At 31.6% G+C, this 27322-nt stretch overlaps 4 protein-coding genes across 5 annotated transcripts in view; 2 read left to right on the top strand and 2 right to left on the bottom strand.

Annotated features, from left to right (window-relative positions):
- Positions 1-27322, top strand: part of Rh5 (Rhodopsin 5) — a 273046-nt gene that overhangs the window by 8681 nt on the left and 237043 nt on the right. The window lies entirely within an intron of this gene.
- On the bottom strand, positions 2460-9122 carry meng (serine/threonine-protein kinase meng-po). Its single transcript, XM_011063465.2, has 2 exons — positions 8981-9122; positions 2460-5786 (listed from the first exon to the last, which is right to left on the bottom strand). The coding sequence occupies exon 2, from the start codon at positions 5784-5786 to the stop codon at positions 4620-4622; it is 1167 nt and encodes a 388-aa protein (XP_011061767.1). The 5' UTR covers positions 8981-9122; the 3' UTR covers positions 2460-4619.
- LOC105150433 (uncharacterized) lies at positions 7506-21509 on the bottom strand. 2 transcript variants are annotated; one of them, XM_087410165.1, is made up of 9 exons: positions 18876-21509; positions 18677-18761; positions 18204-18463; positions 17415-17894; positions 16941-17330; positions 16735-16848; positions 16430-16558; positions 16142-16309; positions 7506-15876 (listed from the first exon to the last, which is right to left on the bottom strand). In XM_087410165.1, the coding sequence occupies exons 3-9, from the start codon at positions 18445-18447 to the stop codon at positions 15665-15667; spliced, it is 1737 nt and encodes a 578-aa protein (XP_087266291.1). In that variant the 5' UTR covers positions 18448-18463; positions 18677-18761; positions 18876-21509; the 3' UTR covers positions 7506-15664. The 2 variants fall into 2 exon arrangements, with proteins under 2 accessions (XP_087266291.1, XP_087266290.1); XM_087410164.1 differs by having other exon boundaries at positions 18677-21509.
- LOC105150414 (uncharacterized) lies at positions 21685-25538 on the top strand. Its single transcript, XM_011063464.2, has 2 exons — positions 21685-21799; positions 24611-25538. The coding sequence occupies exons 1-2, from the start codon at positions 21791-21793 to the stop codon at positions 24926-24928; spliced, it is 327 nt and encodes a 108-aa protein (XP_011061766.1). The 5' UTR covers positions 21685-21790; the 3' UTR covers positions 24929-25538.

Here is a 27322-nt window from a genome sequence, read left to right on the forward strand (position 1 = left end):
GTCCTGTCAAGTATCCAGTCGGTTCGGCGCTTGTCAAAACAAGCCGCTGAGAATACTCGCCACGTGGATGGAAATAGCGGCACGCCGGTCCAAAATACGTGCGCATCGGAAGGAATATGATGGAACGCGGGTGCATGTCGAGACATTCGTTTGATGCACGTACGCCAGTGGTGTAACTAATGGCCTCGAACACCCATAATGCATGGCGTTGCCAGTGAAATTAAAAACTAAAGAAGAGACAAGTAAAAGGAAAAGAAAAAATAAAGAAAGAGGGAAAAGAAGAAAACAGGGATAAGAAATAGAAAAAAAGAAAAGAAAAACTAAGAGAGAGGAAAGGCAAAGATAGGGAAAGAAAAAAGAAGTAAAGAAGGATATTAAACTTGTTATCAACGATTTTATCGACAACAAATGATTATGAAAAAAATGAATATTCTACACTGAGAGAAAAATGTTTGGTATTTGTAACTATAATTATAGTCATTTTAGGTTGCCAACTATACACATTTGTTGCTAGAACTATATATAGTTACTTATTATTATTATAGCAGTAATAATCATAATTATAGTAATATGTAATTATAGTTACAAATACCAAACATTTTTCTCTCAGTGTACGTTTTTTCTTTCATATCAAATTATTATAATTGTCTCGATTAACACCGTAATAATGAACTTGTATGTTCACAAATGTTGAATTTTACACATATTCATACATTTGAAAACTATATATTGGAATACATAATATGTATAATGAAGAAACGGGAAAGTGGGCCGAGGATATGTCACAGCTTGTGAGTCGCTCAGTAAAGATTAAATAAGTAAAGGTCTTAAAATATTCTTTGGAGTATTACGTACTCGTGTGTCAACGAATATCAGAACACTTCGCATCGCAGACGATGAATTTATCTTGGCACTCTTGGGATCGAGTAAATGACATCTAGGTGTTCCCATCAAACGTCATAAGAACGACAAACAGATATATTTGATGAGAAGTTGGAGATGTAGCGTCAATTAAAGATAAGACGATGTACTTATAATATCAAGGTAAAATCAGTGTCATAGAAAGAAGGGAATTAAAAAATTAAAAATTGTAATATATTCAGAAATTTGAGAAATGTAATATCTATATTAAATAAATGAGGAGAGTATATTATGAAGAAAATAATATTCCAAGAATATTTTGCAGATTTTAATTAGTCGGTTAATATTAAATTGCGTTAAAAGAGTTAAAAATTTAATTTTTAATCATCCGATATATTTTTACTTTCTGAATATGTTCTCAGATAACCGATTTATTATTTATTGTAAATATATTATTTTTACGTTCTTTTAAATTCTTTTAAAAACTTCCGAGAAATATATCAATTTAAACATTAAATAGAGGATTAAATAGAGGATTAAAAAGTTTTACAATTTTAAACGAACAAAAGGGATATATAATTTTAATTTGAGAAGATCATGAAATATACATGTATAATACATGAAGATCTCATTAAATATTATCAAAATTATCTAAATTATGTATTATCAAAATTATGTTGTTCTAGAACAAAGGTATATGCTTCTCTTCTCTACATTGAAGGAAGTTTCAAGTGTTCTTGAGATTCACGAAATAATTAGACTGCCTCTTGCAAGGTTCACCTTTGCCTCGGCTATTCGCGTGCACGTCCAAAAAAAAAGAGGAAATTTCACGTGCTGTTACCCTGACATCAAGGTCGAGCTGGTTTGAATTTCTACATAATTAAAGTTGACTAATGACCTTGCTAATGGTGCGCATGCTTAATTTCTCGATATAAATGCAAATATCTAATGACGCAATATTCTGCTTGACATTATGTAACATTATTAGTAATTTCCATGATCTAGAAATGTGTACATCTGTCGATCTTTCCGTCAATTATTATATGATGAGGCTAAAAGTATCGTAGTAAAAAATACAATGTACATAACAACGCCTGTTACATCGTGCATCTATTCGCTTTGATAGGGTGATTCCGGGGAACGAGAGGCAGGGTGATTCGCTTTCAGTTGGCCCGGGTATCCAGGGTTCGTCGTCATAGCGACACCCGAGCCATGGCTAACCACCCCATTCTATACTATAGTCTGATGTAGACCGCGTAGGTTGAAAAATCTGAACGACGCGCCCTAATTAATCCGCTGATGCACAATTCAATTTGCACTCTCGCTAAAAGTTACACAAGACATACTCTAGATAATGGATTTACGTATAGACAAAGTAGATAATTACGTTGATGTCAAGCTTCTCGATAACGAAATCAAGTTGAACGAAAAAGAATCTTAATCTGACAGATAGATTTAAACAGGATTAATGTAAATGCTAATAATGAACTATAATAAAAATTAATTATTTTAATTTAAGAATAAGTAAAGTATATATAATTATATATATTAAAATAAGAGTCATGAGGGGAGGGGGGGGGGAGTCAAATTAATAACACTTTTTGTATCAATTTTATGCAATTTCAAGATTTATTTCAATATATACAAAACATTGCTTCGTATTAATGGAGGCTATGCACGCCGGCTTCCTTCCTCCACTCGTTTATCTTATCACTCAGTCAATTCGGACAATACGGAGGACTAGTAATGAGATAATAACGATTGTCCGAATATTGTAGAGTAACAACGTCAGAATATTCGCGCGTATATACTTCCACATTCAACGTATAAATATATAGAAACACGCATTCGCATGGATTCCGATTAACGCGTTCTTTACGCCGATCTTTACGAGTACACAATTCATCCAGATAATGATCCACTTGCGGGATATTCTAGAGAGAGATCCGTGCACAAGTCTCACGTTGCGATTTATTTACTAGTGATTTTATGTCTGTGGAAAATCACGTGCGTCGAAAGCGAATGAAAATAAACCGGCGCTACTTTTTTCCTCAATATATTGGGAGCTTTTCTAATTCAGTCTTATAATTTTATGTTCGCGTTATTCGGGTATTCGTAAAATGTAAATCAATTCTATCGATTTATCGTACGATCGCACGTGAGAATAGAAATTGATATCATTATAATACATCATTGTAATACAATTAATATAATACAATTATAATAGGAAGAAAGTATTACATTAATCTCTGATTATGACACGAATTAACGTGTGAATTAAAATACTCAATCGCAACAAAGAAGTGATGAATTTGGCAACCGATTTGTCGCGAAACGTCCATTTTATATTGTTATTTGTATTTTATGTTGTTATTCGTAAGTGTTTTAATGCAAGATCGTTAGCGAAAGATTATTACAATTGTTGGAATCGCAACGTGCATGCAATATTACGCTACACCTATATCACCGTTACGAAATGGCGTAACTAATTGTACAAACGGAACCTCTATGCGTTACACCATAAACTGCTACAAGAATATATGTGTACTATATTTGCCTACGTATATACGTACACACGCATATTTATATATACATGTCTAGCACGAATATATACCTGGCTATGTAAATGTATCTACATTTGTGTGATTTACATCTTGTTGATACTTCTGATAACAATCCATCTCGCGTTATGATCCCTATTCGCATCTTTCGGCTACAGTAGATTCTTAAATGTTTGCATTTTTTTTCGACGAATTATTGAATTTATATTGTGATAAAAATGTGAAAAGATACAGATTTCTCAATTTACATAGCAATTAAAATCGTTCTTCATTTATTATGGAATAAGAATAGATTGTTTCCGCGAAAATGTTTCCATGAAGTTACTCTAAGTTTGGAGTTATGATCTCCAATTCTAGGAATCCCTGGATTATACAGTCTTCTTGTTTCCTTATTTCTTGCCTAACAATCGAGATTATATCACTAACGATAAGTAATATAAACAGAATGGGATTTCAGATCTGAATGATATACAAAATAACTTTAAATGACTGTCTGACCTCGCGCTTAATTGCGCATAAGGCATTACTAAGACCATCGGTTTTTTACCAGAACAACTGACTAATGCAAAAATCATATGCACCGGTATTATTGTCTCTATAGTTACATCAAGCTAATTCAGAGCTTACCACCATTCTTTTGGTCGCATATTCTTTTACGTTATTTCTTTCTTTTTTATTTAGATATTTATATATCACATTTATACTTAATTGCTAGAGCATTTTATGATTAAGAGACATTTTATTTCTGTTTTGAATTCCCAAAGCAACATAAAATTCTAAACAGAGGGATAACGTCTATGAGACCAAAATGTTTAAATATCTTCATGACATCTTTTGTGTATTAATTTTTGTTGTATTAATTGCGATTATACCATTTTCAACACCAATCTATACAAATATCATTGTCTCTCGAATTTATCTGCAATCTTCATTCTTACTAATTAAACAAGTTCAATAATTGGTCCGCTTGTGATTAGCTTTTCGACACTTTGGAAACATCGCAGAAACAGGATCATGTTCCGCTTTTTTCGCGTAGCACTCGAATGAGTTCCGGAAAGTGTCTCTCGGCTAGGTAGCTCTAGCTGATTATTTGGCACATCTGTACGAGGTCGGCATATAGAAGCTGCCCATTCGGAACTTACTCGGTTCCTCCTGAGTAATCCGAAGGCACGGCTCGCTGCAAGTTCTCACTATCTCTCACATGTCCTCTGTACTGAAGCTGCTGATCAGACCGGGCTCTGTGTCTATGTTAGAATCACATTGCATTACCCATTCCCATATCCTCTTAGTGACGACTTTCTGGTCCACCGTAGTCTCCAGGCCGTAACTATTAAGTAGCTTTCTTAACTTATTCTTGTTTTCATCTACGTTATGCCGATCGTCCAGAATAGTATCTAGATAGAGTAGGCTATCGCCTCGCCTGGCAAGGCTCTCGCTAACATCGACGGACGTCGACGTCGCACTGTGGCTGATCTTACTGATACACCACGAATCCTTTAGATATTTGTTGATCTCGGTCACGTGAGGCCTCTTCTCCGGCTTGTGTTCGAATGCTCGCCTGAAGTATCGAAGTAGCCTAGGAGTGAAGCGACGGAAAGTCGGTGGGATTTTGGTGGTACGTCTCTTCAGCCATCGTTGGAAGGCCGAATAGTCTGGATCTTGGATCGGGTCGGCGCTCTGCCATGGTGGGTTACCGGTCAGACAAACGAAAAGGACAATGCCAAACTGCCAGCAGTCTGAGCTTCTCTTGCAAGCATACCTTTCGTTCTTGATGATCTCGTGAATCTCGGGAGGTTGGAACGGCACCCAGGTACAACGGATCTTATTCACAAGGGTGCCCTCGCGCTTTGTGCAGCCAAAGTCGCATAGCTTCACTTTGCTCATGTCCTGCGCGAACACTAGCACGTTCTCCAGTTTGATGTCACGATGGGCCAGTTGTTTTGAATGGATAAAATCGAGGGCCGAGGCGAGTTGACCAGCAATTTTCTTACAGGCATCCTCGTTGAGCCCGCCGGCTTTCACATTGCCAGCGAGATCGCCGTAGGGCGCATACTCCTGCGCAAAGACGAAACATTTCTCCGCCTTAAAGGCGACTGCGTACGAGCAGAGTATATTAGGATGCGGGCTTAAGTGGTACGAGTAATGGAATTCCCGGAAGAAGTCCTTCTCGGACGTGAGTTCTTGATGAACCGCTTTTAGGACCACTCTTGTCTGAGTGGTCCTGTGCGTTGCCAGTAGGACTTTCGCGAAACTACCTTCGCCTAGAGTTTTCTCCACATTGTACTCCTTTGATAAGTCCAGTTCCTCGAGGGGCACCTCTTGGATTCTGTGGATACCTGATTCTTTCTTCTCGTGCAGCTTCATCTGGAACAAAAAAAGAATACAGGGTTTTTAAAATTGAATATAATAGTACGATTAGATTAAAGAGAATTATTTTATTTTAATTTAAATCATTTTAAATTATTTTTCTTTTTAGACATCTTAATATATTATCGTATTATTATTTCAATTTATTTTATTCTATTTTCATCGTTATTGTAACAAAGGCTAACTTTTTAATCCTTGCTATTTTCAGTTTATATAGGCGTAACGTATTTGTCCTTGCCATTTTCGTTTTGTATAGACCGCCTCTTCATCGAGACCGGAAATTAGAATTTCATCTGTCCATATTGAAGGACTTCAACATTGATTTTATACTCGGATAACTCTGTATCAAAGGAATATTATCTTCGTCTGTCATAGGGACAATGGACTTCACATACGACGCCTACAATCGTCAACGCGACAAACGTATGATCGTATTGAGGGACGTTCCCACGCTTCCTTCCGCAAAAAGATAATATTCGCTCTTCTCCAATCGTGCAACGCGCGTTCTAGTTCATAAATAGCAACGCGTAGATCAATCGCGGTTCTATGATATATCGAGAACACGTGTGATATTGTGGGCCGCGAGGTAGAAGCTGTCTGAAGAAAGATTGTCCCGATGACGTAACCATTCTTTAAATGAAAATGTATATCTTTTTCCATAAAATCTTTTTTTTTTTTGAAAAAAAAAAATTACGTAAAAGATCTGAGTATTTTTACTGATCATACTTGAATAAAGAAAACATATATAACATAATAATAAAGTCTTATTTTTTAAAATAAAAAGTAAAAGTTACTTTACATATTTAATTGTTATTCTAATTTGAAAGTTAATATCTAGAACTATGTTACTCCGTTTGAAATTTATGAGGAAAGCTGATGTATGATTTAACTTTGACATGGAAAATTCGATTAAACAGATTCAAAGAATTCATAGATGAAAGCAAGTACTGAGAATTTATTTTATGTAGTTATGTTATACAACATGTGTACAACGAAAATCATGTATTTTCACCGATAAAATGCACAAACTAGAATTCATCGGAATCCATTTATAGTTATTGCATAATAGCAACATTAAGCAGACATTGATCTAGCTAACGATATTCCATGTGGTTTTGAGTGCCATTTCTCTTCCATCCGCGTGATTTCGCACGTGCGTCATTAAATATAACACACTATTCCATTTACACGAGATAGCAGATGCGCCACGATGCATCTGCTATCGCTATAAATGGAATAGTGTGTTACATTCTGGCTCGATTTTATGATCACGCATCTTGAGAATCGATAATTTTGTTGATAGAGCGCGGCAAGAAGAGTTTTTGGAACATCGTCACTGGAGATAACAATCCTTGCTCTCTTCGCGTGCATCGTGGTACTTTTTCTTTGCCGTTTTCGTTGAAAAGAACTGTACTCTCGTGGTGCAGCGGAAAGCCTGAGAGTCGGGCCGGAAGGTGGCCGGGTGAACCCAGGACATTTAGACCCTCGCTAGATCAATAGCGAGAACCGTTCACGCTTTGGTCGACGACGCGTGAGTCTGATCGGCGCCGAATCCCAAAACTTTCCAAGCTTGCACGCGATTTTCGTTTTCGCGAGACAGTTATGCATTCGTTGATTTGTCGTCCAATTTCATCGCATTTGTAACGAGAAATAAGAAAACAGAGTTAAATGTATCATAAAATAGACCGCGAATGGTAAAAGATAGGTATACACATATAGATGGCAGATCGATAGAGCTTCCTTTATTTTGGGCGAATCAAGGATAATTTGAAATGTTATATATTTAGTTTACATTCAAATGAATTGAATTTAAATGAATTGAAAGCCAGCTAGACAGAGATAGAAAGTACAATAAATTGTTAATCGTTATCTTACGTCACTTTACATACATAATCAGTTCTTAAAAATACAAAAATTAATATTTGTGAATTTTGGGTTACTTACATTTATATTATTTATTGCTTAAGTTTGTATAGTATATTGTTATTTAATTTAATATGTAACGATAATGAAGGTAAACATATTCGTATTTAAAAAAAAGATTTAAAGGCTAATGAGGTAGAAATTGTTCTATGTTCTCAGTAATTTCGAAAGATCATCTTTTATCGAACTACAACACATATATCATTAAGAGACCCTTAAATCACATGAAAACAAACATCGTTCATTTAACGATGAACATTTATCTATTTTGGATCGTTCCATAAATTTCTGGAGATCCGAGACACAGCGTAAATGTCATCATGTGACGAAACGAATACAGTATGACGCGACAGACTTGTGGATGGCGTGATCATGTATATTTTAATAACGCGATGTATTATACTGGACGAAGTTACATATTGAGAACCTTTCCATTTCAATTATTAACGAGATGTACAATATTACATGTCTCGTAGAATATGTGTATTTACTGTACAACCATTGTAAAAACGTCGCTCATCTTTGAATTTACTTTTTGTAATGTAATGACTTTAATTTTGACAAATTGAAGATAACAATGATGTCTGCCGTTTTTCTAATTTCTGTTCATTGTTTTGTGTCACGGTTATTTTTTCACATAACCACCGGTTCGGACCGGTTAATTCTGACAAGCCTCAGAGGCACAGATATATTTAGCATTTATGTTTACTGAGCACTCTATTTTAATACACGCGAGTTAGTAGCGTTATACTTTTGTGTGCGTGCGTGCGTGCGTGCATACTGTGTTTAATGAGGCAATTTAGTCGATATATATATAGAAATCGACAACTTATAGGAGCCACAAGTGTCGCGGAAATCGTCTATGTTAAGCTTTTAAACGTTTATAGAAGTACAGTGTGCTATAGTAGATTATAATGATAATTTTTTAAGGTTTCTTATGGTTCATTAATCATTTATTATAATTTTTTGCATTTCTTATTTTTTTATGTGATATATTTTAATATAGTTATAAAATTCGTAAACATAATTAAATATAGCATAATTTTGAAAGCATAAGATTTTTATAATCTTTAACTCTCAGCAAGCACACGTCTTCCAGAATCTCGTCATATAAAAAAAAAAACGAATTTTTTAAATTGTGGATAAAATTTTGTTGTAAAACTCAACAAGACATTTGCTGAGAATTAAAGTATCGGCATTAGAAAATTTGTATAGAATCGAATATTAAGTTACGCAGCTACAATGATGAACACGGTATAGATACGTACCACGGTGATAAAATTTGTTTGACAATTGATAGAAACGTCACTTCACTCTGGTACACTGTCTTCAATGTATATGTATATCGATAAATACGCGTACAAATCACTCTTGCTCGATTAGCTTGTCCTCAGTTACATCTTCATATCGCGACGAGTCCTGACACGCGTATGTATCAGCTGCTCACAAGTATCACAAACGCCGAATCAAGTCAGCGCGTGTAATAGGAATTATGTCAGCCGTGTCCTCTGACAGTTTCGCTTTTGGAGCAGGTGTCACTTGAGAGACGGAAATAGAGACTCCGATAGCGAGGTATCGATACGACGACCGCTTGGTTACATTTTCCGTGGTGCGCGTATCTCAAACGTCTGAAGCGTCGTGACGCTCCGCGTCGCTTTTATAGACCCGGTCGGGAGACGCGCAGACGTGGATTGTAAAAGGGTGCGGGATACGCGACGACGTCGGTTGTAGGACGAACGTAACGCCGCGTCGCACGCTTTTTTTAACAAGCACATTATGCGAATCGACGAGTCGCGTTGTTACGGTGAGACGGACACTTCGATAAATAGAGGAAGTTACCTGGGATGGGATACATCACAGAATTCTTCCACGTGTCAACATTGATCGATTATGTGCTATTCTTAGACATGAGTTGCCATATTAATGTTTAGATAAAAAAAGATCTAATTATAGTTCTGTACGTTGATCAAATGTTCAGACAAAAAAGTTTCTATCTGTATGTACTCTATATGTTGATCAAATTATCAATTTAATCACGAAAAGATAATAAATAAATATTAATTATATGTACACAAATAGGATTTACAAAAAATTTAATTTGTATTATATGTATATAAATTTCTCTTTCTCTCTCTCTCTCTCTCTCTCTCTCTTTCTCTCTCTCTTTCGCCTCATTAATTTTCTATAACCAAATGTATTGCTTGTAGGAGTTCGATAATAGCTCATTCTTAAGATTTAGGAGCAAGGACTCGATAATTATTCACGAATAATAAGAATTCTTGCGAATTAAAGCGATGCGCGAGATGTGGTAGCAGAACCTTATAGATACAATTATAAATTGTTTGACACAGCAAAATAAATCTAAAAAACGACCAATAAACGAGCAAATTAAAATATTAAATTAACAATAGGATAACTTCGGTATATATGCCGCAAAAACTTAATTTATTAAATATTATTTACTATGTTTAAAGTAAACTATATCAGTAAAAACTTTGTCTACTACTATGAAAAAAATATTAGAAATCCGAAATATTTATTTTCCGTATTAAAAAATTAACTTTTTAAAACCCTTGCATTTTTGCTGTATATCCCATAAGGGTGGGATATATGGCTACTCATAGAGAGAGGGGGAGATATGTATGGCTCATAAAAAATTTATAAAGAATGTATATAAATAAGACGTAAAATAACGCAATAATTTATAAAATGCTTTTATTAAGGAATAAGAATGATAAATATGTATATGAAGTGATAAATAATAATTACAATCTTTCTCTCTTCCTACATATAGTACAAATGTTGTGATATGAGATACATGTTTCATGTAATGCGTTCATTGCATTTAGTGCACTGAATTTAATCTTTACGCATTTTGTTTTGGGCATAAATCCCATCCGCTAAAAATGCCGCATATTCCAAACAGGTGGGATATACATACAAGACAACAAACTAAACAAAGAATACGAAAGCAAAGCACTTGTATTTTGCTATACAACATGCTTTATTATTCCTCTACACGTATGTATCATGAAATAACCATTTAAGTCTTTTACACGTCCTACAGTAATCATTTTATGTAGATTATAATATATCATGGCGCTACTCATTACAGTGACAAATCGATTTAACTCACAATAATTTCATTAATATTAACAGTGAAAAGATGAAGTCATAATTCAATGCTAATCTAACATGAAGACGTAATCCCTTCTTCTGCGACGTAAATCCTAGCGCGGCGTATTTGCCAGAGTTACCCTATTTGAATTCAGCGACAATAAACTTTAGAGATACAGAAATATATAGAAATTAGAGAACGACGTATAACATTTTTTTCTTACTGATTAATAGGGAGAGAATATCCGTTTTTTATTCTTTCAAGTCTTTATTGTCTGCCTGGCTGTGAATCTTGCAAGCATAAAGCCATTTTGGTATCAGTCGAATTTGCAAAGTATATTTTTGTATCTGCACGAATGGATTATTGATACGAACCGACTTAAAGTGAATTTATTGACTTTCCGCCGCCAGTTTAATATTCCAGCTTCCATGAATATAAAGCCAAATAAGAGAGGCACGTGATCGACTCCTGCACTTTTAATGATTTATAATTTATTATTGTAATTGTATTCTCTTGTATGCATTTATTGTATGCATTACAATGTAATTTTAGAAAGTTTTAATTGTTTCTATTTATATCTAAATGTAAAATAATTGAAATGTCCCGGATTTATTACAAATTTCATATCTGCCTCTTGCGGATATGTTTCAATCGATATCAGTTGTTTTAAATTCATCACGTTGTTAAATAATACAGATTACGCATTCGTCGCATATCCAAATTTACACCTGAAAGTATTTTTAAAATGTATGTCAAGTATACGGAGAGTCCATAGAGATGTTCAACTGTACAGCCGGATATTAAAGATATAAATAGGAAAAACGGGCAATGGAAATAAAAAATTATTACAAGTTATTGTGTAATCATGGCGAGTCATCGGCTCATGTCCCCTAATTCGTAAATCACGCGAAAGATTTTGACATCAGCAAATTTCGAGAATCAGAACCTAGGATGCACGGAAATATATCGGCGTCATCAAACTTGTACATCTGCGTATATACATATGTATCCAATAATGAGTACAAATCCTCTGGGACAGCAAGCAGAATAACAGAGTTGATTTATAGATATGGAAATCCCGAGATAATCTAACTTTTATTAGCAACAAGAAGTACTCGTAAGCCTGTAAATGTCTGACGTAATCGGTGGATCTTGCTTCGCGGTAGCGTCTTCTTTAACTATAATTAGATTTTCGCGGATGTGACTATTGTCTATTTTGTGAAGCAACTGGTTAATCGTGCAACACTAATCTCGTGCGCTTGCCAAGCAGCCACTGAACTTTAAGAACATTTATCATTTGCAGAAGAGACTTCTTCCACAATTATACTTTCGCGAGTACAAATTTTGTCATTTGATGATACTTGGAAGTTTGCAGGAAAGGTACTAAAATAATCACATCCAGCTTCATACATCTTACTATAAATCCAGCTTAAGCTATTCTCGGTAAAAATCTATTTTATGTCAACGTTGGGTAAACAATGGTACATATACGAGACACCGCCATTAAGGCAGATGTAGCGAGGAGTTCTTCGAATGCTGAATATTGACTAGAAAGCGAATCAGGACAGAGGATGAAAAGAGAATAAAAAACGAGAGGGAAGGAGAGAAAAGAAGAAAAGTATATAAGGGAAAAGTTGTGTCGAAGAGAATTTACCTTCGATACGAGTCTGTGAATATAGTCCACCTACGCGAAAACAAATATACAGATACACATATCGATGTCGCCCACATGTGGATTCGCGAGATGAGAGCAATTCAGATTGTCGCGTACACGTATACAATAATGACGCAATTTACGAGTAAAAAGAGCCGCGCAAGAAGAAGAACAAGAGCTCTCGAGAACTCTCTGCCACTGGCGACCGAATTGAGAGTAGGTATATAATTATCGAGTCAATGGTTTCGCGGAACGCTGTTGACGAAATGTCTATATTGGAGAACCACGAGATTTTCATCGCAAACTGGCGTATTCGGATTTTGAGATCTTTATACCTGCGTATATTTTCTTATATTTCTTGTTTTATCTTCTAGCTGAATTTGATATCGATTTCTCTTAAAATGAAATTTTCACGGAATATTATAAATATTATAATATATAAATTGATATGACTCTACGCTAAAAGATTAAGGGATCATCTATTCTGCCTTTTAAAAATAAATAATTTTCAAAAGAGTGCAACTTTGTTAACAATAATCATAAGCAAAAGACATTTTAAAGCCTGAAGTCTCTACTTTCCAGATCGGTACTTTAAATAATGGTCTGATTTTTCAGAGCTACACGGATACAATGGAGATGTGTCTTGGATCCGTTAAATCTCTCGAAATTTTTTATGCAAAGTTAAAATGACGTGAATTAAAAACACAAATGCAATTTTTGAAAGAGTAAATTTTTATTTTTAATTTAAGGATTGTTGTGCAATTTTTTTTTTACTGAGTTATTTTACATTAAAGAAAATGGAAATAGACGAATGGAACAGCGCTCAATATTTATTAAAAAACAAATAGAAAAGTCTAAATTTTCTCTTTAATCTACATTTATCATGTATATATATTGTTTTAGAATCCTTTTAAATCATTCCATGATTATGATTATCTTTGAAATAATCATAAATTGATAAATGATTGGAATTGAACTATTTTAGAAAGGTATAATAGATGATTTTAATTTTTTAGAACAGTGTAGTTTAGTATATTTAATAAAGAGCTTTAGTATAAACAGTTTCCTGCTTTATAAAGTATATTATGACTTCTGACGCTGGATTTTGGCGATTACCAGATTACTTTCTTTATACTATTACAACTGAAGATTCTAAGAGATTTTGTAACAATGAAATTTTAAGAGATTTCTGCTAACTCAGAAAGTTGATTTAACTTTGGCTTGGTTTAATAGGATGGGCTTAAAGACGCTTTTATTTTTGCCGCTATTTTCACGGACATTAATCATTGCAGCTGTAATAAACAAAAATATATACATGACACACATCGCGTCACTATTGAGAAAAAATTGCAATTCTGCGAAAGTACTATACTTTGATATCAAACTTTTCTCTTTCTAGAATCTTTGATTTTTCTTTTTGCTTTTTCAGCTTATTCATCTTTTTCATTTATATTTATCGACAAGTTTAATTGTAACTTTGACAACTAATTAGACTTATTTTTTATTAAGCTATTTGTAATTTATTTTTCGAGCAAATAGAACATTACGATTAAACATCGTGGCAAGAAAAAAATAATAGAAATAAATAATAGAAAAAGCAAAGAGTTTTATTCTTACCGCAAAGATATAGAAAATAGGAAAATACTTTATTTATTTTATAATTCTGATTAACTTTATTTCCATATGGTATATATAGTATTTTTGTCTTAAAATGTCAGTGGTATCCAATTGATAATCTTGGTTGTGTATAAGAGGATCCCGTTCTATGAGATTGAGATAAACTCGTGTAGGACTCAGTACTTCCTTAATTGCGCAGTAACTGTTTTACATTTGCGGCGAATGACAAACGGTGCCGGAGATTATCGTTCGAAGGAAAGAAGCAAACATACGGTTCATGTTGCTTACTTACCTTAACATCGCAACGTGCGTCAAACTGCCTATTTTTAGACTTCTCTGTTTTCAGTTAGAACGTTAAGAAAAAAGCACGGCAGCGCATGAAGCAGGTGTCGAAACGCTACGAATAGTAACAACACGATAAAGAGGCGACGATGACTAATTTAAGAAATTCGCGATGCATGCATTATTTTAATGCATCCAATCAAATACGCTATACATGCGTTTGTTGCTCCCATTCAAGGATCATTTATGAACCATTTATATATAAGGAGTACCCTCAAATTTATGTTTATGCTTCATATGCTAATAGTGCATGTTATAAGTTTATTCGGAAGTATTTGTCTTAAGTAAAAATATCAACAAAATCAAAAGCTTTCCAGTTATGAGTAATTAGAAATAAAAAGCGAAATTTGATGGTTGTTAATAGAATTCAATACATATTGGATCAATAACATACATTATACAAATCTTCCAACAGAATTAGATCACGCAGTACATTAGATCACATGTTTAAATTGGAAAAGTATATTAGAAATAGAATTTTAATTTGTATAAATTGTATAGTATACTAATATATTTATAACTTGTACCATGAAATAAAAAAACGCATTGGATGGGATTTCCTCTCATCATCATTTGGTAATGATATGATTTGATTGATTGACATGATCAAAATGGCTTCGTGAAATATTTAACGAAATATTTATATCCATGAGAGTCGTGTATGTGTCATTCGTTGGAGATCATCAAATATTCCAATAAATTGTTTTAAGATTTCTTTTTTCTCCTTTATTAATTCATAAAATTCTTTGAATAAAATTCATAAAATCTTTTACGATTACAATAATTACATTACATATAATTTATTTTAAGCATTATATAATTTCTCTTAATTAATCGCGCCGAAATATCTAAACGTTATTTTAAATATTATTTTCCGATTTGATTGTATTGTTAAAAATCGTGCAAGAAATAATAACATTTTCTAAACTCAAATAGTTCAAATAACATTAGGTACACAATTATAATAGTTAATACATAATAAATAACAAAAAAATAAAATTAATTTAAATAAGAGATAAAATATGCATACATAAATAAACAAATTTCTTAATTATAATTGTAATAATATAAAATAGAACTTTGACTTTTGTTAAAATAGAATTTTGATTTTAACTTGTGTAATTTCCTCTAACATTTTCAATATTCTTTGTAATAGAATGTTAGAAGAACATGTACACAAAATTGAAATCATATATCATTCTAATTCGTTTCAATACATAATTAATCTTCTGTTTCACTCGCAGTCTCAGTTTCACTGCTGTTTTCACTACTCCCACTAGAACTCGAAAAAACACTTGAATATTCGCTCGTATCGTAACATAAACAGGAGGAACTGCAATCACACGAACAAGACGAGGAATATGATGAAGATGAAAACGTTGAGAATGACGAGCATGATGGCTCTTTAATAAAATCCAACGACTCATTGCTTTCTGAAAGAAAGAAAAGAAAACAAGAGATCAGTTCCGGAAATATTGTATTGTATTTAGGACACGAGTGCGTACTCTCGCGTGCGAATTCTCAGTAAAATTTATCAAACTGTCCAACACGAGAAGTGAATTTTTAGTGAAGTCTTAAGTGTGACGACGAGGATTAATTGCCTCGCGCACATAATATTTAACGTCGTGACAAAATTCGATGAATTTTTTGAAAACAAAGAATTTTTTTAAATGACATGCATTTAATAACAGATTTTACCTAAATCATTTTTAATGCACTCCATTTTTCTCTTGACGACTGTTATATGTCGGCTAAGACCTTCGATAGCTTTCGCTGCTTTTTGACTTTTTTTACGTTGTTTCTTCTTTTCATAATCTTCTTTTGCTTTCAACGAACACTGATTATCAGAACATTTTGCGGAATTTTCTAGAAAATAATTATTATTTGATGCAAATTTATTGAAAATAACTTTTGTCGATAGACTATGTGCGTAAATATATATATATATATATATATATATATATATATCTTGGATAGTCCTCTTACTTTCGCATTGACATTTTGTGTTTTTTATTTGCGGAGACTTAAGGGATGTACGTAACTGGGCGCTTCCTTGCAACTTGTTCTCGGGATTTTCTTTCTTTAGATTCTTTCCATTCAATTTAGTGCTTTTATCTAGAAAATATATACAATTAATTATTAAAGCAAGTTCAAAATTTCCGCAATTGATTTCTACTACTTCACATTTGTTCTCCATTTCGCTAAGAAGTGTCGCAAAAATTAAAAATGTAATTATTAGTGCAGCAGTTAAAAAGAAAAGATATGTCTTTTAAACATTTTTTTATGCTTACCTTTCACTTTTTTATTCTCTTTATTTTTCGACGAATTTTGATTCACTTTATTGCACTCCAAATTATTTTTTAAATTTACATTCTTTTTTTCTTTTTCAAGCATATTTGCGCTATCTGGAAAATAATGTATTGTATTTTTATTATCAAGAATACTTATCCAAGATGTATGTAAAAGTTATGAGAAATATAATCAACGTTTTATATACTTTTGGCTTGCTCTTTCGTGGTCTTCGATTTTTTCTGTATTTTTTTGCGTTGAACATTTTTCTCTGATTTATTTTCTGAATTTTCTGTTTTTGATTTATTTTCTACCTTTAATTCTTCCTTTGTCACCTTCTTTTTTCTTATTTTAGATGCTTCTTTTTTAGAAGTGCTTGTTTGCAGATTTTTTTCAGTGATATTTGCTTTGTCTTGCACGATTTTTTTAATTTTTTTATTTGAATTAGCATTCTTCTTGGCGGTAGCTTTAGAAGATTTTTTAGTTTCTTCTTTTACATTATCGGTATTACGTGAGAGTTTCTGCGGAATTATTTTCTCCAAATTATTTTCCAACTTTACATTTGGTGTTTTCTCTTCTTTAAGGATATTTGTGCTACCTGAAAAATAATGTATTTTTGTTATCAAAAATAATCACTCAAATATGTAAAAATTGTGAGAAATATAATCAATGTTTTATTTACTTTTGGCTTGCTCTTTCGTGTTCTTCGATTTTTTCTCTATCTCTTTGCATTGAATATTTTTCTCTGATTTATTTTTCGAATTTTCCGTTTTTGGTTTTTTATTTTCTGCTGTTGATTCTTTCTTTTTTACCGTCTTTTCTACTTTTTTAGGAGTACTTGTATACAGATTTTCTTCTGTTATATTCGTTATGTCCTGCAAAATCTTTTTCTTAGTCATTTTTTTATTTGAATCGACATTTTCCTTGACGTTGGCTTCTGAAATGTTTTGGATTTCTTTTTTTACATCAGTATCAGATGAGAGTTTTTGCGAAATCATTTCCATCTCGCATCGACTTTGCCTCTTTAACATTTTGTTATTTACTACAGTATTTGTTTCAACGATGTTGCTGTTAGTACTTGATGAAATCCCAGGTAAATCCTTTATTGGAGACTTCGTTGAGCCTTTTGTAGATCTCGGAGTTTTCTTCGCAGGAGTATCGCCTATTCATTTATTTTAATTAACTTTATCTTATTTGTTACTTATTTTAATTAAATGTATATCTTTTGATTATATTATTATAAAGGAAGATGTTATCTCTAACGGATTTTTATAATTATTCTTATTTTATATATATTACAAAACATTCTAAATACTTATAATTATACTATTATAATTATACTATTAGATTAGGAGAAAATTGATTTAAAAAATGAAAAATGATTAAATAAATGAAAAATGATTTATAATGAGAAATCGAACAAATTTTTAAAAATAATAATGGATTTTTATAAAATCTTGCTTTTTTTTACCTTTAATAAGCTTTAAGAATCCTTCTTTAGCTTCAATGGTGTTGTTTTGTGTAATTGTTTCGATGAAATTATCTAGCATAGTCTGAACACAACCAGCCTCGCTATTTTTAAATTTTTCAATATTTTTCCAAGGTTCGGATTGTAAAACATGGTCAATATCAAGTGAACCATCTCCACCGATGAATGACAATGCCGATCTTCTTCGCATATCTTTATTGTTATAACTTTTTGTATCATGACTCATATTTGGCGATATTATTCTATTAAGAAATATTATAAGCGTCAAAATCATATAACTATATTATAATATAATCGAGAAGCAATACGTATTTTATATTATAGAAAGTCTTTCTATAATTATAATTCTGATATATTATTATCTTATTGGTGCAGAATTTAAAATAAAATTGTATACTAATTTGTATTTATAATATTAACAGAGAGAAGTGAAAATCACATATAATACAACTTACATGAATCGCAAAGATTTTTCTTTTGTTTCGTTCCGAGATTTATTTTCTTGCAACTTGTTTGAACAGTAAACCGCTGCTTCACTGTCTAGAATATAATTTTAATTAATCTTAATATTTTTAGGGAAATTGCAAAATAGCTAAACTATTTCAATTTTCTACTAAAATATTAAGTATAAGTGAAATAAAATATTATATATACATGCTATTTAAATAATAATGTGAAAAGCAATTTTAACAAGAATTATGAAAAACGTGTAACGTTGAGGAAAGACATTTCAGAACTATTTGAATTGTGTTTATATAGATTTTCACCTTCTCAGAAATTCTTGCCGAAGGTCGGCATTTTTCCTTTGTACCTATGCTATTATTTATTTTCTGCTTGACATATAAATAATAAAAATAATGTTTCTAGAACATATATAAAGAGTATACATAAAAATTATCTTTGCTCTCTAAGAATCTTATATAATAATTATAGTAGTTACACAACATATCGATACATTTGAGTACCTATTTATTATTTAATAATATTAATAGATACTAAACCTATTAAAATAATTTTATATATAATAAATAATCTCATGATATAATATAATAATATAATATAATATTTTACGGGAGAAATTATATTAATCTTTTTATGAAAGAATCTCTTAACTTCAATCATATCGTCTCATACAAGATGATTATAATAGTTAATGAAATTATATGAAACGTAACATAAGTGAATTCGATATATTTTATTTGCGTCATGATCCCTGTTTTTACGTTGCAATTTCTTTATAACGTAATTTTCCTATGTTGCTATTACGATATGGCATTGTACAGGCACGCGTAGGTTTGGAGAACGTCAGAAAAACCATTATCGAGCGTGCTCTCTTGACGGAATAGAATAGAATTCAATGACGTCATCATGCTCGCGCACCTTACACTATATAGCTAGACCTATAATATGTCGATCGAGTGGAATAGGGCTTCATGACGTCATTACGACCTTTGATGAGCTCACTTGGTTGCAAGTGATGTCACAGGGTACTCCCTCGTCACATCGACCGTAGCGTCATTCACTGTGCTGTAGCTTTATCCGTTTTAAGTATCGAGGGAAATGAAGCAGGTAGAGAAAGCTGACACCTTTTATGAGGTAGAGATAATTTTCTCGACTATAAAGTGTTTATTTAAAAAAACGGATAAGCTCGGTCGTTATACTCCGATGGGACACTTTTGTTTTCTTTTAGTTATTAATATCCGTTAGAGAGTAAAGATATTGGTCTATAGGATAAAGGCATTGATTAACTGTATCTCAGTTTTAAACAATATTCATCTTGTTTGCATAAAATGAAAAAGTAAGTATTCAGTTGAAACTTAGATGACATAAATCATTCCATTCATATAATCGAGGATTGAAGCTATGAATTGTGTCATTATAAAAATAGACTTTATAAAATAACAAAAGTAATTTTAAAAAAAGATATCCAACATCCTCGTTGAGGATTTTTTAGGATATCTGATATTGTTAAAAAAATCTTTAACGTAAATAGCACAGTAGAGGAATATAACGTTGCAGTAATTTCGAGTCACCAAGTAATTTTGCGAATCGTGACGTGCGTACATTGACTGTTGGATAAAACCCATTGGATAATTTTCAATAAATGTCACCTTAGATTACTATAAAATTCACTCTCATCTTGGAAGATAATATTTATGTACGCGAAACTGTCAGCGCGCCAATTGGTACCAATCAGTGCGTTTCAACAATTTTGTGAAATTGTTTCTTTATCATACAAAAGACTGATTTAATAGTGTTTTAGATTTAAGGTTTTAAAGTTTAAGAGTGATTATTAACGATAGCAATTAGTAAGAGTTTTAACTTTAAACAACGTTAATGATGTTGTTTATTTCGCTCCATGAAAAAAAAATATTTTTTTATAAATGAAAATTAATATTTCCTTTTTTCTTGATTTTATATTTTTTTCACAGAACAGTGTTTGCGGATACGTCATACGTCAATTTAGCGCTATTTGATTATTCCTATTAGATAATTTCCGGGAATGAAATTTCGAGAGTAATTTGAAGATATTAGATTTTATATATTTTAGTCCACTAAATAATTAAATTTGTAAAAGAGAAGGAACACATCATTTTCATGTGTTTGCGTTGATCTAAATTTGTCAAAAGTTTAGGGGAATAAGATTGACTCTTCTTTCTATAATAATTATAATCATGTTAACAAAGCTAATTCAGTGAATGTTCTGCAATTAAAGTAATTATTGGATATTGTATGTTCAGAATATTATTACGCGTTGCTAGACGGATTTACATTTATAATCCATGCATATGTTTTATTACAACGAATGTTGGAACAACGAATTTTCCAAGACAGGTGGTATATCGCATTGCCCAGACGTTAACAATGTTCAATCCAAGGAACATCGATTTCTGTCCGAAAATTCAAGGCTTTTCATATCGTTGGCGTCGCGCTTTGGCTTATTTTTGCTCTCGCGAAAACATGGAATTATATAGGTAGATTGATTTTACAAACAACCCATATGTGAAAGATCATCTGAAGATTCTAAAGCTTTGCAAATAATAATAGCAATCACAATTGTTTGATCGTGATAACAATGAAACCAATTTTTAAATATTCGATTATGATTAATCTGTCTATAGAAATATAATGTAAGAAAGATCTTTCAAAACATTAATATATGCAAAAAGATATGTCTTATGTGTAGCCGATGCTACACTAAAAAATATTAGATATATTTCACCTAATGTTATATAAAAAAAAATTTTAGTTTTTTACGATTAAAACTTGTAGATAATTTTTTATAATCATCTTTCTACGTTAAAAAAAAATCTGAAAGAACTAGAAATCTACGCCATTGCAAATAGAAGCGGAGGTTGACGGTTGTTGAGACAACTTTAGTAGAAAGAAAAGAAAAAATAATTCAAAAAGAAATTTTGCCTCTGGGGATTGCCATCGTTTGACTCACGAAAATAAAACGTCGATTCATTGCGGTAAGACCGGTGCTCACACGCATGTACACGTATACTCATATAAAAGTGTCATCGTGGCAGCCTCGCGGATAGTTGGGCGCTGCGCATCGAGCGAACATGATCGAGGTAAGAGGAAATCAGAAATGCTGTGACAAGAAATATTAAAAAAAAAAAAACGCGTAACGTGTTTTCCGTGATAGTGACGCATAATTCACATATCAGCTGATTAATCGCGTCATTCTTCGAAAAAAGTGAAAATTTCCTCGTCAAAATTCCCATGTCTTAACTTTCCTTGGATCGAATGTGAAATTTGACGAAATGGGTTATTCATGCAATGGGAGTTATGCAAGATTTATAATATAAAAAGTGTCGTGTGTAAAAGTTTATCTTGACAATTGATTCGATTAGAATGCTAGAATGCTCGACTAAATACTTCAGCATTAAATTGCTTTTGACCTTTGTCGCGATGACGTAACTGATTATGCCATAATGATCCATTATTGCATTTCGAAGTTATTATTAAGTTTTTATGTAAGGATATTACTCTCGTCCTTAATGAAATTTGAAGAAAGTAAAAAGGGCTTCTTTTATATTAAATCATAAAAAGTCAAAAGTCAATCAGAACCTGATGTGGATATAGACGCATACCTTTATAACAATTTATACTTTTATATCTTTATTTCAATTTTATTATTGTTAAACTTTCTTTTTTTTTAAAATATTTTCGAGAAGAGAACGTCTAGCAATCCTTTAATTTTTAATTAGTTATTTTTGCTTAATTAGTTGTTTTTGCTTCACTATTAATAACAACATTTGTAATTGGATTTCATGATTAAAATTAACGTGATTGTGTAGGCGAAGGTTCTCCGTTTGCCTAATTTTAATTATTGAAATTTAATTATAAATCTGTCGCTGAAAGCAAAGGAGAAGTTAATCAAAGATAATTGACAATGTACGATTAGATCATTAATAATTAATAATGTTATATTTTTAAAAAAGTATTGCGATAAAGATGCTTGAAGAAGTTGATAATGATTAATCGAGAAAAATTCGGATAAAATTATTTATAAAATATTATTAAAATATTTATTTCGGAGAATTAGAATTTGTTTTAAAATGATCTTATCGATAAAATATTTACGATAAATTGAAAATATAAATTAAAAAAAAAATTGAATTCTCTTAAATGTATTTTAACTTTTATTCTAGAAAGTTTAACTTAAAAACAAAATAAGAATATTATTTACAACTTATCATGTTAAATTATGAATGTATAAATGCAAATAAAAATGTATTAATATTTTTATAAAGATTAAAGAAACGTATTAAATTAAGTATAATATAAATTGCAGACAGTGAAAAAATTGTACGTGTGAAATGATTCTTTGGACATTAAAATTAGCAATTGATTTTACCGAGATGTGAATACTTTTTTCGACAATCTGTTCTCGCAATCAGAGAAAATCTTTTTCATTCAATACAAAAATAACTTTGTCTTGTTCGAAGAATTTCTAGAGTCAATCGCGAGAAAGTAGGTTATCCTTTAACCTGGTCGCGATTTGGGTCAAGTGAAGTGGAGCCCGAGATCGTGTCTATATGAAATAGCAAGGGTGTGGGAGATCTCATACGTATTTCTATCTACCTACTTGCAAGTGTCGCGTCAAATCGTCGTTCGCTTTAAATTTTCATAGGAGATTCCCTGACGAATTCACTATCCAGGTGATTTCCACCACACTGTTGATGAAATCGCGCAATTTTATGTATTTCCGTGACGAAATAAAAAGTAATAAATTAGCAGTTGCGTCGCCAAGCGAGACATTTATCTCCGCGCAAATCCCCGGTGACTTTTGAATTAATTTTGCGTAAATCCCGTGTATGCACTACGTTAAAAAAATAAATTTCGCATGTGTGATTTTTTTTTTGGTAGAACTTCCTGTTTTTTTTCGCGCATCATTAACTAAACGAGGGCAGTGTAAACAATTTTGAAATCTAGACATTTTGCGTTAATTTAATATCTTATTATAAAATAAGATTTTTTAAATTTAAATTTATGTTAGTTTAAATGAACAATATTATTTTGTTACTTAATTCCATTAGAGACGATAAAATTGCCAAAAGCGTTTTATTCAATTTTATCAATTACAATAAAAAAAATATTGGAACTTAAAATTTATATAAAGAATTGGTTTCCGTTATTAACAAACTTGCAATTAAATACGATAAAGAACGCCAAGACCGGTCAAATTTTTTGGATGTTACAAATAATACATTATATATTCTTGTATTAAATTAATTTATTTCAGATATAATTGCGAGCCGATAACATTCGATTCAACACAATCATTCTGAAACGCTAATAATCCTCCCCAAATGAAATTAGAAAGAAAGAAAGAAAGAAAGTAAGATTATCTGGGGTCTGGGGTCGCAGTTATATCTGGAATAAATTGATTTAATAAAAGAATATATAATTTATTATTTGTAACATTCAAAAAATTTGACCGGTCTTAGCATTCTTTATCGTATTTGTATTCACATATACGGTCGTGCTTAAAATTCTTAATATATTTGCAATTAAAATTAATCCTCAACCATAGGAATGATTTCAACTTGAAGCAAAAATTTTTAATTTGTACAATTTGGTTGTGCAATCTGTACGATTAATATTACAAAGTCCTAAATTGTAGGTTAAAAAATTTGGAACCTCTATCAGTCCATAAAGTGGAGGTTCACTTATAAATGCTTATGTATACTTCAAACATGCTTTAAAATTTAGAGGTAGTTTTTATAGTTGTTAAGAGTGATACTTTTAGGATATTAATTTTAATTGATAACAGAAAGCTTATGCTTATTTACATAATTGTTTTCTATGCTATGAAAATCTCGCATAACATACATGCACCAATGCAACTGCGTTGCATTCAAATGCTTTTGATGCAGTTTCTGGTACTTTTCCTTGGTGTTTACGGGGCACTGGCGGCTCCTCATGCGCCCCACGTGAGTCATGATCCTCATCTGGATAATAATGCGGAAGTGATCTACGGGCAGCTTCCCGGTACCGAGAATCTAAACGAAAAGGCACTTCCAATATCTCACTTATTCGCCACAGAGTCGTATACTCTGCCAACCACAAAGAGGAATAATCTAGCGGAGAAAGCTCAAGTACATCAACGACTTCCCGGGACGGCAAATCTGACAGAAAAACGAATCCCTGATATCATCCTGAAGAGATTGTCGCAAGTGCTTGACGTCAAATAAAAAGCTGAAAATTGGAATCTAAGATGTAATACTTTATTCGCGATAATATTAAAAATATATTTGAATATATCGTCGCCATTAATATTACATATAAATTTCATGAATTTTTTTATTAAATGGGATTAAAGAAGTGTAAAGCACATTATCAATATTGAAAATTTTATTGGAAAAAGAAAGTAAGATATTTAACCTGGTAACTACGTTATGATTTCATAACGATTATTATATCATTGTGCATATACATTACATTAATAATGAAGAGAGTTTAAATATTCTAAGAGAATACAAAATTATCAAAATGAAGATTTAATACATTCTATTGATCATATGATTTTTAGCATCGTACTGAAATTAATAGAATGATCAATCATTTTGGAAGACTTATTAATAAATGGATAAATAATTCAAAACAATTTTGTTGAAATAACACTTCGTGTCATACCTACACTGTTTCGTCGAAGATGGACCTACATTCATAATCATCACAATAAATTATTATATCATGTATTTATTACAAAATAAATAATTCTTACTATGTCGTAACAATGTATTTATAGAAATGATAAAACAATTCGCGGATAAAACCGCAGAAATAAATGTGCAATTCATATTTTTCTCTTTCTTTTTCTCTCCTCTTTTATTGTTATTATTTCTCAGAATTATTATGCACTTGCATATAACAATTCTATAGACAGATAGAAAACTGTTTAATATAATTTGACACAGGAAATTAAGAAATGAATTTCTTTGACAATATAATTACTATTTATTTTTGCATCATTTATACTCTGTATTATTTGATTGATAGCAATATTGTCAATTTGTAAAACAGATTTTACAATATATTTCAATGCTAACAAAAATATAATAATATAATTATCTTTAGAATATTACGATAATGAAACACGGTAAATTGCTTTATAATCGGGAAAATAATAAGGAACAAATTAAATATTGATTATGTCAACAAATAATTTATTCTATTATCCTTCTGTTATTTTATGGAATCTCCAGTCTCTAGTTCTAATTTATGCTAAGCAAAAATCAAATAGAAATAAGATTAATTAAAAGCAAATAAATGGATCTCAAATTAAAATTAGTTTATTATATATTTAGAGTCTCATGATGGATAGTAATTAGTTTTTCGATGATATATAAAATGTGGAACGTTTCGATTTAATTTATATAATCTTCCTGAGTCTACAATTAAATCGTTATAATAAGTAAAAAAGATAATTAAAATCCGCATTAAACTGCATTAGTAAAATGATGTAGAAAGTCAATACAATATTTTATGGAAATTAATCATAAAGTTTTGCGAACATAACATTCGTCGGTAAAGATGAAAATGCTATTTTAGACGTTAATTTATAACTAAATTGAAATTGAGATTAGGTAGTATTATATATCGTGATTGTATATTTATAATTTTTTTATATTTAAATTATGATTTCAAGATATATCAACAGACAGTAATAATATCGACAGTCAATATACAATTCTCTTCGGATTCTTGGCGAAAAGGAGATGCCGGCAGTGTTTGTATATCGATTTTAGAATTTACTGTTTACGTTATTCGAAAGATAACGCCACAAACAAAATTTAGTAGAGTAATCTAAAATAAAAATTGAAAAGATAAAAGCATGTCTAAAATATCTGCATATTTTAATAACAAAAGATTTCCATTTAACTTAAATTTGTGTATCATCTTCAATGAATATAAGAGATGAGAGTGTTTATTAGATCTTTATGTTTATAATTGTGTATATTATGAAGATTTCGAATCCATACTGCAATGAAGAATGTAAATGTAGAACGTTTTTTGTAGGAAACATATTATTTAATTTATTTCTTGTCTAAATAATTTGTATTGCTTTAGAGATATTTGATTATTTAAATAGAATTATTATTTTTAATTGTGACATTTATTTCTTTTACTCTTCTCTTTTTACATTAAAAAGTGAGCATATTTTATATTTATATAAGTCAATGTGTTACGCTCTTTTAAGATTGACGTGCCATTCTTCGGCTTTTGTTATTTCGTACTTGCTGGACATTATTTTGTCGGTGAATTGCACCAAGTCATGGCAGTCCTTCGTACGTGTTAGAACTTTAATCCAGTCGGCGTTTGGATTTAATACACGCAACCGATTAACAACGAGATTACATAGGGCTCTACGTGCAGTCGTCGAGCTTATGGTAGCTTTAAACTAAAATTAGCTGAACTTCGCGTATCTTCGATACCGCGCCTTATTCCAACAGCGCCTCATGTTGATCGTCGAGCGCGAGGATAATAGGATTTCAGCTCACTCGAAAAACTTGACTTAACCGCGCCTATCTATAAAATCTGCAACCTAGTAATACATATTAAAGTGAATCTCTGATATTCCTTGA

The sequence above is a fragment of the Acromyrmex echinatior genome, chromosome 10, assembly GCF_024713525.1.
Source record: "Acromyrmex echinatior isolate Ae372 chromosome 10, ASM2471352v2, whole genome shotgun sequence".
NCBI lineage: Eukaryota > Metazoa > Arthropoda > Insecta > Hymenoptera > Formicidae > Acromyrmex > Acromyrmex echinatior.

Bases quoted from the DNA above. Each gene is read 5' to 3' on its own strand.
- LOC105150433 (XM_087410165.1), bottom strand. From the start codon at position 18,447: ATGAGTCATGATACAAAAAGTTATAACAATAAAGATATGCGAAGAAGA. The intron at 17,331-17,414 runs GTAAATAAAACA...ATTATTTTTCAG, and splicing joins CACGAAAGAGCAAGCCAAAA to GTAGCACAAATATCCTTAAA. The intron at 15,877-16,141 runs GTAAAATCTGTT...TCTTTCTTTCAG, and splicing joins GTGCATTAAAAATGATTTAG to AAAGCAATGAGTCGTTGGAT.
- meng (XM_011063465.2), bottom strand. From the start codon at position 5,786: ATGAAGCTGCACGAGAAGAAAGAATCAGGTATCCACAGAATCCAAGAG.